This window comes from Aricia agestis, chromosome 3, assembly GCF_905147365.1.
Source record: "Aricia agestis chromosome 3, ilAriAges1.1, whole genome shotgun sequence".
Taxonomy (NCBI): domain Eukaryota; kingdom Metazoa; phylum Arthropoda; class Insecta; order Lepidoptera; family Lycaenidae; genus Aricia; species Aricia agestis.
The window spans coordinates 2,901,030-2,918,993 of record NC_056408.1 but is presented as its reverse complement, the minus strand read 5'-3'; the positions used below and the strand labels follow the sequence as shown (position 1 = coordinate 2,918,993).

The following is a 17,964-nucleotide window of genomic DNA, read 5'->3' as shown; positions in this document are numbered from 1 at the left end:
TTACGGTTATATTTACATTTTACAATGGCTTACCTTTTGTTTTTCAATATTTAATCCACTAATTTACAATTTTTGAAAGAGTTGCTACAAAATAATTTTCACTAACTGAAAATCGAACTTTGAGTTTTAAACTTCTTCTTCGTCTTTTTTATCAACCAATCACAGTCGATCTTGCACAGATTATCCAACTTAATTTAGTTGCTACGTTTAAAGGAACCCAATTTTTTTTGTTCGAAAGTTTCACCCACCTGTTATGACTTATGAAATCAGAATTTGACTTTGAAGTTTGACATTGGCACATGACAGTTGACATTAAGCAATTGCTTAATAGATTTTTTTTTTGGTGCAAAAGCCTCAGATTGTAAGCCCATTATAATGCTAACAATTGCTCACTGCAGTCTGCAAGAATAGGAATGCCACATAATAACATGAACCATACGTATAGCCTATAAAATATTACTACTAGCTGCTGCACAAAAGTCGCAAGTCCGTTGCCAAGTTAATCATATTCTATAAATTCTATAATATCGCGATTCGCGCGGAAGCCGTAATTTGTCGAAATAAAAACCTTTTAATCTGGATCTTACAGCTCTTACATAGGTACTCTTATATTTTATATTTACCTAATCGGTTATGCGGTTCATGCGTGAATAGGCAAGGGAAACACAATTTCACATATTTTGTAATATTATTATAGCTGGTAAGGATAAATATTCCAACACATATTAGGTACACATTCAACACAATATTAAATCCGAACAGACCCAAGCAAAGAAACTTTTGAGACCTAAAGGCTAAAACTATAATTGTATCTAGGATTTCTGGGTGTGACCTAAAAATCTGCATAGATTAAGTACTTACTTAACTTTTTTCAATGACGATAAATATTTAACGAGAAGTTTATTAATATTTTCAATTCCTTATTCAATTTTAGGGCTTATCAGTTCCGAGGAAAGTCTAATCAGCATCTGAGTCAGTTTCAGTACATAAGCGTTTCAGTGCTGCGATCGCTATCAGTCGGTGTTACACACTTCAGACATGGCAGGTGAGTGCACTTCGTTATCTGATAAGAATTATAATGTTGTAGAAAATTCCTGACGAAAACATCAACCTCAATTTATTTTCATTTGCCCTAAAATAATTATTTTCAGTGCTCATTTACTCAGGTGCATTTTAAGTTTATTTACAAAAATTTTATACAAATTAATATTGCATCATTCAAGTAGATAACAATATAGAATTCGAGTTTTGATCACAATATTTTATATATTCTAGAATCTACTGAAGTAGCAAGTTATCAAGTTGATAAATTCTGTTCGTGCGTGTGATCTATCGATGTCCCTATCTCTTTTTATTTTTAAACTGATTCATCCAAAACTGCACAGTACGACTTACCCCAAAAAGTTATTAAACACTAGTGACGCGTAAAAATGGTTTACTCCATATAGGTACTTACGTCATAATAAGTAATTGTCTATAATGTATCTACCACTTAGACCCTATGCCCAAAGACTAGGGTCGAAATACTTGAACTAGGTATTAATTACTTAAATAAATCATTATTTTGCATACTTTGCTTCAAAATACGAAGTGTTTCTGTTTTAGGTCTTTGGCTATATTTTGTTGCTCTCAAGACAAGTATCAACTTTATCAGTTTTATAAAAATCCTTCACGCTTATAAGCTTGAATTAGATTAGATTTGCCACATATATTTTTCGTTCTTATCATAATTATAACGACTGCAGCATATTGATAGGTCTTTGCTGAAACACAAAAAAAGAGAAATTTCTCGAAAATGTATTGAGTGTAAATGAAAGATTATCTCGTGTTATACCGTTATTGAACAAAGGACGCGGGATTTGCATGCGAATGTCATATTTATTGTCTCTATACTGCCAATGTCTGTGTGCTCTACATATTCACATTTAAATGCAAAATGACGTTTAAGAAGGCAATGATTATTGTTTCTACCGAGGTACTTAGTACTTATGCATTAAATTGCATAGTGTAGATCGCATATTATCACAAGTTCTTTGAAATTATTCTATATATATAGATATTATTAAATATCATTACAATTAACAATTTACAACCTGTAAATTTTGTAAGTAATCAAAAATGAAGTGTATGTAAGTGTTAGAAATTATTGCTCTAAAGGTACAAGTTGGAAGCCGGCTACATGAAGCGGCAGTGTCGTCGCGACACTACTGGTTTCTATGTATTTCTATGAATAAGTGTCGCTAGCTTCGTGTCGCTAGCTGCGGAGAATATTTCATAGAAATACATACAAACCAGTAGTGTCGCTGCGACACGTCGTCTGCGGTTGCTTCATGTCGCCCACTGCCAACCGGCACCTTAACTCTCTACTGTACAATCCGGCCAAAACATGAATAGAAATATTTTTTACTTATATCCTAAGATCCGACCGTAAAATTCTGCAGGAATCGTTTTTTTCGATCAAATATATTTTAAAATAATCTTTAGAACGTATAGAATGGGTTAATGTTGGGTTGCCTTGTTAAAAGTAGCCGCAAGTACCTCTATTTGAGCAAAAAGAAAAATACAAACTTGCGTGTATTCAATTGAAAAGTAAGAGAATTAAGAAGGAATGACATTGAGGAATGACAGGACAATACACATAAAAATAAAAAAGCCTGTTAAATAAAAATAGCAATCTTGCGAGTTCTCGACCTCCTCAAATAATACCAGGCATAATAATTGTAGGCCTGAACATTTGTCATATACAAAAGTGATGGCAACCCCAGTTTGCGGCTATCGTGCAACTGGCAACCATGGATATTCATGCACAAGATGCATAAAACTTTAATATGGTATCAAAATTATTACAAAAATCGGTGCTTCAATTTTGATGAAGAACTATGTCTGTTTACGGGCTGGCAACCCTAGGTTGCGGCCGACTTAGAGCTGGCAACCATTTATACCTTATTTTCTCACGTCATTTTCTTTCAAATGATGTAAAATTTACTGAAAAAAAATATACATGCAAATTATGCATTTATCTCATGAACATTCAACTTAATTAGAGGTACTTCCGGCTACTTTTGACAAGGCAACCCAACATTAATCCATTCTATACGTTCTAAAGATTATTTTAAAATATATTTGATCGAAAAAAACGATTCCTTCAGGATTTTACGGTCGGATCCAATACTATTAGCTTAGCTTATCAATTCATATCATTTCCAAAAAATCTATCGAAGTTTAAAGTTATCTAATTTCATAAAGATAAAGAAATACAATGTAAAATACTGGTACATACAGACGGAAGTCTTATCTTGGTCAACAATTTTCCTTTTTCTACTTCTTTCTACACTGTGGGCTTCCCTCACAAGGACTAGGGCTATTCATTCTATCCTTAGCGAGAGCAAAATTTGACTATGGAGGCAAATGCGTAGATTTAAAGAAGCCGACCACAATGCTTCTTTTTTAAGAGGATACACCAGGGGCTAGAGAAATGAAAAAAAAGCACGTGTAATATCTATAGCTGTCTCCCTTACCTCAAGCCTATACCGCAGAACGCGATAGAGACAACTGCAGAAAATCCAGAAAATCAACGATTCGTTGTCCCCTGATTCCTTCTCCAAAACTTAACCGATTTAAGTAATTTTTTCATTAAAGATTAAAAAAAGGCTTGAGCTGTGTTCCTATGTTTTGCTCTTTTTGTATAATCTAGCCAAATCTGTTTTCTGGACGTTTGAACACAGCGGAAAATCTGGCCATTTTTTTGGGTTTTAGAACGTTCATATCTTATTTAATAATTAAATTATGAAAAAAAAGAAAACATAGGGACATCGTATTAGTGGCCGTAGATATTCAGGAAAAAAATTATAACTCTACTAGCATTATCCAGGGAGGAAACAGGGGACAACGTTTGTGTGGAAAAAAGGGCGGTGTGGACTCCTCTTAAGCTGTTATATGAAACCTTATATATTTTGTATTTATGTATTGTAGATGCTACGACCAAATAAGTAGTACCAGTATAAAATGTCGGAGCATTGACTATGTAGCGACGCAGCGCAACGGGGCAATCATATGCTTCGCACTTACATGATAATTATCATAAGCTAAATAGGCACCTAGTAAAATCTAGGAGACTTCAATGCCAATCAGAATCTCGCATTAAAAATACATCGAATGTGTTGTCCAGGCAAGTATTACGGTTGGGGCGGTCCCCCTCGTCCACCACACCGCTACCCCCCCGGTCCGCCCGGCTCGGGACTTCCCCCGCCGATGTACGGCATCATGTATCCGGTGCACCCGGCCTACTTCTACCCGCCTCCCCCCTACCCGCCGCCCCCAGGGGAGGTTCAGGTGGTGGACGAACCGGAGGAAGTGGAGCCCGAGTTGCCGGGAGAGACGGTGGAACTGCCTTATAGTGAGTCGAGAGAAATGGGTGTTTCCCGTGGCCTTGGCAGAGAGTAGTTACCTTCATTCGTACTGGGTTTTCTCCCGAGAATCCAGCGGAGCTAAAATGGTCGCTTTGGAGAATCATATAATTAATCATAATATGATTAATTTTTAAACTCCACTTTGTGAATCACTATGAATTGCACGCAAAGTGGAGTTTAAAAATGAATCATATTATGATTCAATATATGATTCTCCAAAGCGACCATTTTAGCCCCGCAGTAGGCTCTTTGAGTAACCTTTGTAAAATCAGAAACCGAATTCATGTAAAGTTTTTTTTCACATAGGGTCCCAAAATAGGTACATAGTACCTATCATATCTTTGGACTCTGCGAAGGCCACAGGAATGGAAAATGGGAGATTAATTTCAGTTAGGAAAGAGGTAACATTATAGCCCTTTAGTAATTTTGTAACAAACTTTAGTTTGCCCAATACTTTTACAAATTTTATTATTTCGATACGTGTATAATGTTAACTCTTACCTCAAGCTTTATTTTCATGGCATTGTTTGGCCAAATCTCTCTATGGTCTCCCATTTTGCAACCCATATTCTTTCGCACTTGCACCGACCTGGACATAACATTATTTATGTACAGGACCATACAGAGTTTTGGCCATTTTTTTCAAATTTGTTTCATTCCATACCTCTCATGTCACGGCACTGAAACGGTACAAGATACGAAAGGAAGAAACCACAGCGCTACATCGATTTGTTTCTTATGTGATGTTTCTCCATTTATTCTCTGCCATTCATTTCATGCAGCAAGGTTTACAGTAAATATGAAAACAGCTTTATTCAGCATTAACTTAGACTGGCCTGAACATAATATTTTTATAGGTTTCTGCTGGTACCTACTGCCTATCGACAATCTATCTGCGATACCGACTTCCAGCTGAAATATCTCCTAATAGAACAACTTCTCTATATCTCCAGGTACATACCGTTGGGTCCCCGCTTGCCTCAGCCAGCGCAGTATTCCCCCCGGCGCGCTCATGGTGGGGGTTGACGCCGATGGGGAGGAGATCTATGCCGGCCGCGCTCATCACGAGGGTGACATTCTCCCGGCCAAGGTCATCCCCTCCAAGAACGCCTGCTACATTGCCTTCAATGGAGAGGAGATTCTGAAGGACCAATTTGAGGTAAGCTATTTGAATATGTGATTTGTTAAATACCTTAGAATGTTAGTGTCAGAATTATACAGGGTGTAACAAAACAAAGTGATAATATTATATAGAGTTCAATGTGAAAGTAGCAGCGCTAAAAGGGCAATTTTTTAAAATGATTTGTATGGGCAAGCGCCTCAGCGTCAGGAGTTTGCTCGTATAAAAGTAAAAAAATAAAGATACACTTTCAGCGCTGCTATTTTCACAGTGTACTTAATACAGGGGACTCATAACTAATCTAATATCTCCTAAAGTATTATCACTTAGTTTTGTTACACGTTGAAATTTAGTTTAAAATTGGTGTTGTATGCACAGAAGCAGCAGCTGAGAACTGGCTTAACTCTGTTAACTGTTTCATCTCACGGGTGTATAGTGCATCCCTAAGCTGGTAATCCTCGTTCCAGGTGCTGGTACCAGCGATGTTCTCGTGGCAGTTCGCGACGGGCGGCGCAGTGCCGCCGGGCGCGGTGGAGGCGGGCGTCACCGCCGACGGCGAGAAACTCTACTTCGGCAGGGTCAACCACGACGGCTGCACCACCCCGGGCAAGGTACGAAGATTGTTTTTGTAAGAATCGGGATAGCTGCCTGAATGTTTGATAGCAAGCTATTATTTGCTTCGCCACATCAGCAGGCTTAGCAAGGGCAACATTGGTTTTATTCTTACGCTAAAGTAGACAAAGTGATGGATTAACAAAGGGAATCTGTCAGTTTCTCCTCAAAAACCGCCAGCGTCTCAATTCTTTCGCATTTCTATTGTGACCATGCTGAGCCTATGCAGACAAAGTGCCTCTTGTCAGGAACGCCACAGCTTATTACCCAGTAATTACCCAGGTGCTATATAGGGGAGTCCTGACCTGATGGCCATCCCTGGAGAGTCTGGGGAAGATAGATAGATTAACACTTTATTGCTCACACAAAGATGGGTACACAAATAGACTTAAAGTACTTAAAAACTAAGACAGGGCGGCCTTATCCAGGCAAAACTGCAGGGCAGGAGAGTTCAAGAAAATAAATAGTAGGGTAGTAAGTGCAGGGAAGCATAAATCTATATTAAAACACAGGAGTAACTCTTCTAATGTTGCGACTTGCGTACAGGTACAGCTGGTACAAATTGTTTACTAACATAATAATATGTCAGCCCGCTATAAAATATAGAGCTATCAATAAACAACTTCTAAACTTTAAAACCCCTGACTTTCAGATTCATCCGAGCCACGAAACCTGCTACTATCCGTTTGACGGAGAAGAGAAGAACTCCCCAGAGTACGAGGTTCTGGTGCTGCTGTGAGCACCTGGAGAGTCGGTGCTAGTGCTAAAGACTGTAAAACAACGTTTACTCAAACAGAGGTTGTCATATTTATTTCAAAACTGTACAAAATATAATAATATTTTTCATTATTTTTTTGTTTTATTGTGATTGAGCCTGTGGTGTCGAGTGAGGTAACCCAAAATGAATACTATACAGAGTGTTACAAAACTAAGTGATAAAACTGATAAAACTTTAGGCCCTAAAGTTTTGTTACACCCTCAAGCTTAGGGTGTGCATGGGTGTCGGGTGATGGTGATGGGGCCCCCATATAGAGTACGCTGTGAAAGTAGCTGTGCAGCGCTGAGTCACTTTTTTTAAAACTTTTGCATCGGAAAATTCTTGAATTTTCCGATGTCGAACGTCTTGACGTTCGGGGCTTGCCCATACAAATCCCAAAATAAATGCTCTTTCAGCGCTGCTGCTTTCACAGTGAATAGGGTTTGTATCGTGCCCCTTATATTGAGTTTTGTTACACCCTGTATAAGTGACACATACAGACCCTAAACTAAAGTATTATCACTTACTTTTGTTACACCCTGTATGGTTGTGGTTACAAGTTGAGGCTCTATTGACTATTCTTATGACTTAAATATGTTACTTCGATGGCAGACGCCAGACTGTTACACTCGCACGTGAGACAGAATTTATGCGCACGAATGAGATAGCCTGCGCTTGAAGCGACATTCGTGCCATGAAAATAGGCTTCCAGAGACGACAAAGTCACAACACTTGAGATCCGATAGCACCCATAGGCATAGGCATCGCATGAGCAATTTCCATCAGGTAATTTGTCTGCCCGTTTCCTTCTTATGGAATCAATGTAAACTCCATGAAATGAAATTAACGGTAATCAGAATCTTTACATACCTTTGTATCTTTTATTGCTTTGGTAATACATCTAAACTCTAAAGTAACGGCTTGAGTTACGACTTACGGAGTATTCCGTGAGAACTGAGAACCGGCTACTAATGCTAATAAACATATATTTATGACTAGATAATACAATACTATACGAGTATTTCCTACAACTTTGGTCGCAGTGTAAAGACATAGAGCGAAAACTCTACATTACAGCGATGAAAAATCTAGGCGAAGCACAGAGGTCTGCGTTCGGCCATCTATCAATACTCAACCTTGACCGATTATGTCCTTTAAGAAGATTTTAAGATAAGAGGTAAAACGATATAACTAGGTTTTAAAGTGAAAATAGCATTTATTTCACTTATTAATTTAAACTTTAAAGTGAAATATTTATTTAATAATATCAATTCTAATTTTCTTTTTTAGAAATCAATTTTTTATAGTTTATAAATACTGCAGAATTATATTTATAAGAGCTATTAGGTACCTTTTATAGTGAAAGTATTTTACATATAACATTTGACACAAAAAAAATTCGGTACTGAAATTTTTTAACACCAACTTATTCTGTTGCGACTTCAGTGGTTACCGTGAAGAACTACTGACAGACTATACATTTATAAAATTAGTATGGACGGAAAACACTTATTGGGCGTGGGCGTGGACAATGGGATTTAGTCGGACAAATCGATATTCCGAGATGCAGCGCATTCTGTCGTGGTATTGTATGGTGAGCACGCGCGTGATCAACCTGCAACAATGTGCGCGGCGAATATTATACCGGCCTTTATTGTGGCCTTAGGTGAGCTCATGTTATTGATATGTACCTATTTACATTATTATTTAATGTTTCAATACTTGTATAAGCGGCAGGTACGCAGGGTACTAGAGTTTAACAATTTTTTTTCTATTAAGTATTGAATCGGAAATAAGGTGCTATTTTTTCGGTAAGTACGATAAAAAAAAAGGTAAATAAAAATAATATCATACTGGTAAGACGTATTGATTAATTAGTAACAAGAAAAATAATTTCTAGAAGTTCTACGGGGGCCACAAACACGTTTTGGTCTTTGTGTCGCGGGCCGTAACCAATATTTTTCAGGGTGAAAAGTTAAGTTCTCCAAAATAGCGATTTAAAGTAAAAAAACTCCTCACGACTTTCACGACGAATTTGCACTATTTTGCCGGTGGGCGTGAATTTCAAAATGGTATATCCTGTGGCCTACTCTATGTCTATTTTCATTAAAATTGGTCCAGAAGTTCAAAATATATTCGATGCAAACAATTTTTTCTCTTTGTAATAGTGTAGATTTCCTTTTAATGTTGGGCAAAATTGAGGGGATTTTTTGGGTTTTCCAGTACTAAATGTGGGTGCGGACATAGCGAGCGAGTGTGACCTGGCGGGTTTCTACCTGGAGCTGGGCTGCACGCCGGTGCCCGGCACCGCTAAGTGTCCGGAAGCCTTCACCTGCCCAGACCTCCACCCCAAGGACGACATGTGCTATTACAGGTGCGTCTTCTGAATATTACAACTCAGTCGTGCCCTTGATGATACTTAGGGCCTGTTTCACCACACAGATTCTCCATACTCTATCTGTCAAGTTAAGTTGTGGATAGACTATCCGGCACTTATCAGGAAGTGGCGAAACAGGCCCTTTAGCCCTTACTTAACATAACATGATTCTGCATTCTGATCTGATTGTTTTGTCAGGCACTAATTTTGGACTTCATCAATAATTAAGCTTTCTTAGACAAATTTCCTTGAAAGTAATATAGAAAACGCCGCCTAGGGAACCGGAACACCGTGCAGAGTGGTGGATAAGCTTCCTAAAATCATGTTTACGTGTGTGTGCGATGTTTAGAGCAGTCTACTCTACCTTGTTTATTTTTATTGTGCAAATACTATCAATAAGAGATTATGTAATCCTTATCCTTATAAACAGTGAAAGTGTGCTGCCTCTTGACTTGAATGACGCAACATGCAGATAGTGAAACATCGGAGAAACGAAATCTGCTTAAAATTCAAATTAATTTGAGATACTTCCCTTTTCCGATGTTATTTAGCACACAGGATCTTCTGCCCTAAAAAATATTTGGGCATTCCGAACCAAGCCGCAAGAAGATCTTTACGCAATTTATCAACTCTTGGTCAAGGATCATCTTCGACAATTTGTTTTTGGGAAAGCCTCTTTGTTCTGTTGTTGGCCCAAGGTTGCAGCGTGACCTCCTGACTCAACTTTACGCTTCACAGTACAGAAATGAGCATAACCTTCTGACTGGTCACTCGAAAACCCCGCAACCTTCCTCGTTATTTGATTTGTGATATTTACTTTATTTCCTGGTTTTATTGGTTAACTCTTGCGCGAAGCTGATATTATACTTCCTGTCTTTTGAAATCCATACTTTCGCAATGTTTTTTTGTGGATTTAAGAATTGCAGATGATTCTTTTATTAGGCCCTGCACACAGAATAAAAGTGAACCATGGCCAACCAACCATAATAACTGCAGCCAATAAATAAGTGTGAAGCTTGCTTATAAATCTTACAGTTTATAACCATCCAGCAGGTTTTCAAAGATGGTCGTTAGTTTTCTAGTTAACATTTCAAGCCAACCGGAAATTATATTACCTACTCTAAATTAGCGTAGACATCCCTGCATACAGTCTGGCTTAAATGGCTGCAGTAACAACTGCAGCCTGCTGACACTGTATTGCAGAACTTACCCAGGCAATTAACAGAAGTAGAATCATTCAGCAGATTTTCAATAGATCCACGCTCTTCCCAAGGGTGTCCCGTACGCGGACCATTATTTCTTGCGTCTTTATGCTTCCTAAATTTACTACCCTAAATTAGGGCAGGATACAGTCTGGTCTGTTTTTGGTTTCAGGGGCGTCCCGTATACGGACGGGTCCATGGTTCCTCAGAACGTGGTCCGCAACCCGTGCTCGCAGGCGTGCGGCTGCCGGGTGACCGCCGGTGCGCCGGCGTTCAACTGCGCCGCGGTGGACTGCGTGGAGTTCTACAACCCCGACCAGAAGGACTGCGTCTTCACGTACGAGCTGGGCGCCTGCTGCAGCACGGGGACTGTGTGCGGTATGCGACACTTGGACTTGACTTTTCGATTGATGTACTATCAGAGAAGTTGATTCATAGGCAAGTGATGAACCTAAGTAATTTGGTCGCGTTAAGTAAAACCCATCCGACCGATCAAGCTAGCATTGAATAAGCCGACCACATGACATAGGTCCATCAACTGCCTATAGGAATCAATTTCCTCGATAGTACTATCGAATAAAACAAATTTCTAGGCAGTTGACGGACCAGGCGTAATTTAGAAATTGGTAGGCTTATGGCAATCCAATACTAGTCGCGATCTGTCGGCTGGGTTTGACGTAACGCGGCTAATTTATAATATGTAGGGCCGCCATCTGCCTAGGCATCAACTTCTCTGAATATACCTTGATAGTAGCCCACGTTATTTGGTGTGGTTATGGTGGTTATGACTTATGTCAAGACAATATTAGTGGTGAGTCGTGACTCATGATATCACCAAGCTCGTCATTAGCCCACGTTATTTGGTGTGGTTATGGTGGTTATGACTTATGTCAAGACAATATTAGTGGTGAGTCGTGACTCGTGATATCACCAAGCTCGTCATAACCCTACCAAATTATTAACGTCTACGTATTCTATGATACGAGTAGTACAATATTGGCAAAATTCTTCATTGGCCAGATTCGTAACACTGTTTTTGTACTAGGAAGCTGCAAAATAATAGAACTTATATCGGTTTTCCGGCCAGATTCAGTTTACCTCTTGCTCTTGCTATTGTCTTAAAGCAAAGTACAATGCAAGTCAGCGATCGTACAATGACTTCCCTTAACCAAGTCTATAAGCATGTTATAGGTACAGTCAAATGCGCGACGCAATTCTTATAAGGTGTGATGTTTGGATGCATGTCACGTTCTAGTAGTATCGTCTGGACTACATAAGTTGTACGTGGACAAATAAAATGATTCCTGGTTAGGTTAGAATCTAATTTGTAAGACTTTAAATACTTACAAATTAGATTTACTACTTTTAAAATCAAACTTATTTCATCTAATTTCGAAACTCCATTCCAGGTAAAGACGCGATAGCCGCGCTCAAGACGTGCGAAGTGGAGGGCAAGACGTACAAGGAAGGGCAGACCTTCGAGCTGGGGCGGAAGACCTGCGTGTGCACCGCCGACTGGAGCCCCGACACCGGCTGCCGAGACCTGGACTGCGGGCTGGAGCTGCACTACCAGGACCAGATACACGATGGTTGCGCGCCCGTCTTCGTGGGGGATAAGAAGGGATGCCCGATAGCGTTTGAATGCTGTAAGTCCACACAAATATTTTACTAATAAAAATGTTTACGCAGCATATTCTAGGTTTGCTTAATAAATGTCTAAAACGCCTCCGTGATCCAGTGGTGAGCGAGGCTCTTGACTCGGAGGTCGTGGGTTCAATCCTCGCGTTGGAAACATGTTAATTCCAAGCTTGGTTAGGACAATGCAGGACGATCACCTGATTATCTGAAAAGTAAGATGATCCATGCGTCGGATGGGCATGTAAAAAATCGGTCCGATCGGTCGCTCTCGCCAGTCGTGTCGGTATTCCGTTGCGTTATGAGAGTAACAAGAATAGAGAGTGCTCTTGTGTATTGCGCACACACTTGGATACTATAAAATTACTCCTGTTCATTAAAACCAGGCCAGTTACGCTAACTGGCCTTCAATGAAACCGGCAACCGGCCAAAACAAAACTCGTTGATGCCCGCAACTCCGTTGCGTCAAAATTCGTTTCTCTCGCGGGTACCGTACATTTTCCCGGGATAAAAACTATTCTATGTCTTTTCCCGGGACTCGAAGTATCTCCATACCAAAATTTAGCAAAAACTTTTCAGCGTTTTGATCGTGAAGAGGTAACAGACAGACAGACAGACCCACTTTCGCAAATTAATAATATTAATATTTAATATGGATATATCATCGGTTTCTCAGTTACCTCTTCACGCTAAAACTGCTGATATTGATGGAATTTGTTACTGAACGACGTTGATAACATAATATTAGCATTTGTTTACTGTTTGGTTAAAAAAACATTTTCGGAAAATCCTACTTCGCACCTATCACTTGAGGCTGACCCGGCAAAACGAACCAGCTTATGAAACTTTCATAAAATCGTATTGTTTTCAGCAACAGCCAACAGCACGGTTGTGCGGGGCTTAAACACGCGCGGTGTGGGAGCCCAGTGCCGGTTCGGTTCCCTGACGCTGGTCGTGGGGGACGAAGTGACTGCGGCCGACCCCTGCATGCGCTGCGCCTGCGACATGCCGCCCTTCGTCACTTGCTCCAAGAAAACTAGTTGCGACCAATGAGCTGAGCCGGAAATATTTGGAAAAATAGTCTGATTCCAAAAAAAAGAAGACTGGATGCCTTTCAGTAATAATTAATATACCTACATTTTTCATGCACTTATTCCACAAAATCATTATCACCTGATGATGATTTTGTCGAAACCGGTCGAGTGGAATAAGTGCATGTAAAAGTATAATAAAGATATTTATAACTGTGAAACATGAATTTCCACCAAGAAGTTACAGTACAATCGATATCATATTACTTAAGTATGTAAGACTGGATGTGACTCATCTGGATAATGAAGGAGATCTTAAAAAACAAAGACTATCTATAGTAGGTAATAAGTATTATAATAAGACGTTTACTATGAAAAATCGACTTTGGTGAACGTTTATTTGAATGGAATCAATATTGGTACTTAATTGTTAGCAATGTAAAATAGGAATAAGAATACTTAGGATGTTTTAATATAGTAATTAATGTTTATAGATGCAATTTGTAATATTACGATAAAGGTGAAACGCTGCCACAACTAGCTATGACTCACACAATACCACCTCGATTCTCTTGTATTTCTTGATATCTTTATCACAGTTTTGGGTTTTAAGTTGGTGATATAATTATCGTTATATTTGTATTAATATTAATAAAGTATACGTAATACCGATGCTGTTTTTGTTTAATAGAATCAAAATATATATGACGTATGTTTAGTCCTGGGTAAATTATTAAGTAGATGATGGATCTACGCTATTTGGTCAAGTTATGTCAAGCCAATGTTAATGGTCCCAGATCCCATGGGAGCGATCAGACATAACTTATTTTCACATGGTCCATGGATGAAGATTGTATTGTTTCATAAGGCGTTATTTTCATTTTATAAAATAAAATAACGCCATATAAAACAATATAAGTAGCAAGAATTAGTATTTTGTGTTTTTGTCACATTAAATACTTAACTAAAACACTGAGAAGTAGAATAAGCTTTCTTAAATCTTAACTACTGAAAGCGACTGCCAAATAACAATATTTATTAAGTATATTGTCTGTTTTATTTTTACTACCTACTTGTAATTAATGGTATGTATGCCTAATACTTGTAAATGGTAATAAGCTTATCACATTTTTCACTATCGACCAAGATTTGACAAACGGCTTTTTCGGAAGTATTTCCTCTGTATAGTTCAATATGAAGTGAGCAGCGCAAAAACTTTAGAATAAGTTATTTTCTCTTTTTTGTGCGTCAGCGAATGTTAAACTGGTAAGATAATATTTTTAAAAGATCTTTTAAAAAAATAAGAAACGCCCCTAGCTCTTATTCTAGATAAATGCATAATTAGATTCTTCATCTCCTGCGGTCTGCGTCAGGTCTTTGGAAGAGACAGCGCGGACGTTCAACTGTTTCTGATCAGAAATTTCGGACAATGTGCGGCCGGGCTTAAAATCAAGTTCGGTCTAGCAAGTCCATGTTCTATCAAAATGCGCCGTAGAGTTGGCCGGCCGATTTACTTATATAAATTACTAGCTGTCCCGGTGAGCTTCGTGTCCCTTTAAAACCTTCCCTGGACTTCTACGAATATTTTCAGACTAAAATCAGCCCAATCGGTTCAGCCGTTTTCGAGTTTTAGCGCGACTAACACATTCAATTTTTATATATGTACTTATAGATTTATAGATCCTCTTTACGTAATTGATGGGTGCTCGAAGACGATATTTCTCTAACTTCTTATTTTTTTATCTTGCTGTAGATCCCCATTCCCCAAGATGATGATATTTATAGTAAATAAAAGTACGATAACCCAATAAAACCTACTAATATTTTCTTTCAACGTCTCTCCGATATAAAAGTGGAAAAATCCACTTTCTAGATCATAATTTCTAGACTTTGCTTAAAATAGAAAAAGTGTATTAGTAAAGTAATAAGTTAACGCTCGAATTAGTATTACGTTACCTCTTTCGTTTTTCTTATGAATGAAAGAGAAGACATGACATTTTTACAAGCTGTTAACAGTAACAGTGGTTGGTGAAATTGGGGCTTACGATAACTTCAAGTCTCGAACAAAGAAGCGTCTATTATACTTTTAAATGTTCAGTAAATATGTATGGAGAGGCCCATGAATTTCAGAAAATAACATTTCCGAATTATGGCGGTAGCTCAGGATTGACATTTTATTTCCGATTTACCTAAATACTATGCAATAATCACTTATAATACCACAAGAGCTTCAAAATTATCGGGTATTTCCCGATAGGTTCGTTGCAAACAAATGAAGGAGTCGCTTCGCGCTCGTGATTTTTTAACCTGAAAAACTTGACGACTTTATTTGTTTGCAGGGAACCTTGAGGGAAATGCCAGATAATTTTGAAGCTCGTGTGGTATTCGGGGGATTATTTTTCCGTCCCAAATGTCGGCCAATAGAATTAGAATTTGTTTTTTATATATAACAACTACCAGAGAAAATTTTCAAAAAATTATCAGTATAATACCATGTAGGTTAGGTTAGGTTAGGTTAGGTTAGGTTAGGTTAGGTTTATTTATTTATTTAGGTTGTACCACGTGACGTCGAATGGTGCAATTCTTTTGGTCGATATTTGGGTCGGAAAAATAATCAAAAGTAAAAAACATTATTTGGTATATTGGTTTAGCTCCGTGTTGGTTACCTATATTAACTAACTGTATTACTATACTTACTAGAATCTAGGTGTTCCGCGCGGCTCCGCCCGCGTAAATAAGGTATTTGAGGGAACTGTACATTTTCACTGAAAAAAATAGCCTAGGTATATCCTTTCCAGTGGTCTATTCTATATCTGTGCCAAATAACATAAAAATCGGTGCTGTAGTTTGTGAAATAAGTGCGTTCAAATTACAATTTTAACCGATTTCTCTACATTTTCCAATGATTTTTCGCAGCTTGATGTTATATAGTTTAAATCCTTCCTCAGTAAATGGTCTACCCAACACAAAAATATTTGTTTTAAAGGGGAAAACCTAAAATATTTAAAGAAATAGTACATAACAGGTTAATATCAAGTTCGTTCGATCTTCGAAAGACTACAAGTCCTGTCGATAAAAATTGAAAGGCAAATTTTTAAGTAAAGAAAAGAACTACAAGTTTTGTACATTATAGCTGTACGTACTACGGTCCATAAGGAATCCTTATGGTTGTTTGGAAGAAACCGCTTAAAGCGGTAAGACCGCCAATTTGCGCACTACCAAAAATTTGATTCTTTTTCTTATTTTGTATTTTTATGTTGTGCAAATGAAGACTAAATAATTTATTATTATTATTACTTTTCCTCTTAACTTTAAAAAAATGATAGATACTAGAAAGTGTATTAAAAATGGTAGATAATGTAGATTCATGTGAAAACTGAGCAAAAAACACTGAGTAACGGTCAGCTCATATAAATTTACAAACAGATATTTTTTCTTATATTGATGTTAATTTACTATTGTTTTGCAATAATATAAAAAAAGGGCAGGTCATACCTCGTGTCTGCGCGTGCGCTGTTCGGCCGCTTATGACGCGCGCTACAGTTCTAACTTCTAAGCACAGAGTAAACTTATCTAACGGCGGCGTTTCATTATAATGTGCAAGACCACTTGATAAAAGAATAACGATATTTTCAAGCTCATAAGAAACTATGAATTAATGAAACAAATTATTGGTCATAATAAAAAGTGCCCAAGTTACTCTATATCAGCCATTCTCAAAATGTGCTTCGCGGAGCATTTGCAGGGGCCTCACGAGATTCTTGTGGAGCTCCCAGCGACGATAATATTAGTATTTAGTAATAATGAGAAAAATACATTTCCGTTCCTCTGCTGTTAATTAAATAGTCTTAATTATTTAAAAAAAACTAGGTTTTTAATTCAATGTCGCCTAAAAACTACGTAAATATTTCTTGTCCATTAAACAAGTAATAAATATACAACGAGAAATATAGGCTTTTTTTATTAACCGACTTCCAAACAGGAGGAGGTTATATTATGTTCGGCTGTGGATTTTTTTTTTCTCAAATTGTTTGACTCTACGTAGTAAGTACGACACGTGGGCGGTTTCCCATGAACTCTACTAGTAGGTACGTAGTAACCACGCAGCGTGGGCGGTTTTACATGAGCTCTATCATCTATGTATAAAGTGTCTATCTACCATGTTATTATCTATTATGATTTATGCGAAATATTTTGCTGCAAACTGAACAATTTTAATTGCAATCTGTTTTCTCGTGGTTTGAAATAAAACTAACATAGTTAATTCATTGTTTTAATTATTTATAACTTTACAAACGTATATCTACAAAAAATAAAAATAAACTTATTGTCTAATAAAGTTGGCGAGGTTACCAGTAAACTTAAACTAACATCACTATAATGTACATCCACAGCGCCCTTGGAATTACTTAACTAAACGTTGTGACTTTCATTTAAGTACTTAATACTACTTAGACTTTGAACACAATATAATTGTCTTACTTAAAATATATAATTTGTCACTAATAAAACGAGCCTAGGTCATAGCTTTTTAGTAAATATTACACTACTAAAACTATTAGATAAAATTGCTTCTGAGTTCTGTCATTCTAAACTAGTTACGTGATCATGAGAATATTTAGCGGCCTTTGATATAGTTCATCGTAGTGTCATGTTATATTATTCAAAGGCCGATAGGTTATCAGTCTTATTTTAATATTTTTGCTATAAATATCTCTTATAAAGTGATAAAAAGATACAAACTTAAAACTAAGTATACTTATAGAGAACTTTTAACTTCGCTGATATAATTATATTAGGAAATAACTAAGTATTATGTAA

The 17,964-nt window shown here is 37.6% G+C and overlaps 2 protein-coding genes across 2 annotated transcripts; both read left to right on the top strand.

Annotated features, from left to right (window-relative positions):
* Positions 1-921: 921 nt before the first annotated feature.
* LOC121740345 lies at positions 922-6,990 on the top strand. The gene is made up of 5 exons (XM_042133018.1): positions 922-1,045; positions 4,169-4,396; positions 5,363-5,568; positions 5,997-6,140; positions 6,794-6,990. The coding sequence occupies exons 1-5, from the start codon at positions 1,039-1,041 to the stop codon at positions 6,878-6,880; spliced, it is 672 nt and encodes a 223-aa protein (XP_041988952.1). The 5' UTR covers positions 922-1,038; the 3' UTR covers positions 6,881-6,990.
* A 1,467-nt stretch (positions 6,991-8,457) lies between these two features.
* Positions 8,458-13,815, top strand: LOC121725461. The gene is made up of 6 exons (XM_042112463.1): positions 8,458-8,564; positions 9,122-9,272; positions 10,650-10,855; positions 11,887-12,123; positions 12,984-13,212; positions 13,423-13,815. The coding sequence occupies exons 1-5, from the start codon at positions 8,522-8,524 to the stop codon at positions 13,163-13,165; spliced, it is 819 nt and encodes a 272-aa protein (XP_041968397.1). The 5' UTR covers positions 8,458-8,521; the 3' UTR covers positions 13,166-13,212; positions 13,423-13,815.
* Positions 13,816-17,964: the final 4,149 nt, after the last annotated feature.

Excerpts from the sequence above, each read along its gene's own strand:
- LOC121740345 (XM_042133018.1), top strand. Across the intron at positions 5,569-5,996 it reads TTCTGAAGGACCAATTTGAG|GTGCTGGTACCAGCGATGTT; the intron begins GTAAGCTATTTG and ends TCCTCGTTCCAG. Across the intron at positions 6,141-6,793 it reads GCTGCACCACCCCGGGCAAG|ATTCATCCGAGCCACGAAAC; the intron begins GTACGAAGATTG and ends CCTGACTTTCAG.
- LOC121725461 (XM_042112463.1), top strand. The coding sequence starts at position 8,522 with ATGTGCGCGGCGAATATTATACCGGCCTTTATTGTGGCCTTAG. Across the intron at positions 9,273-10,649 it reads GACGACATGTGCTATTACAG|GGGCGTCCCGTATACGGACG; the intron begins GTGCGTCTTCTG and ends TTTTGGTTTCAG. Across the intron at positions 10,856-11,886 it reads CAGCACGGGGACTGTGTGCG|GTAAAGACGCGATAGCCGCG; the intron begins GTATGCGACACT and ends ACTCCATTCCAG.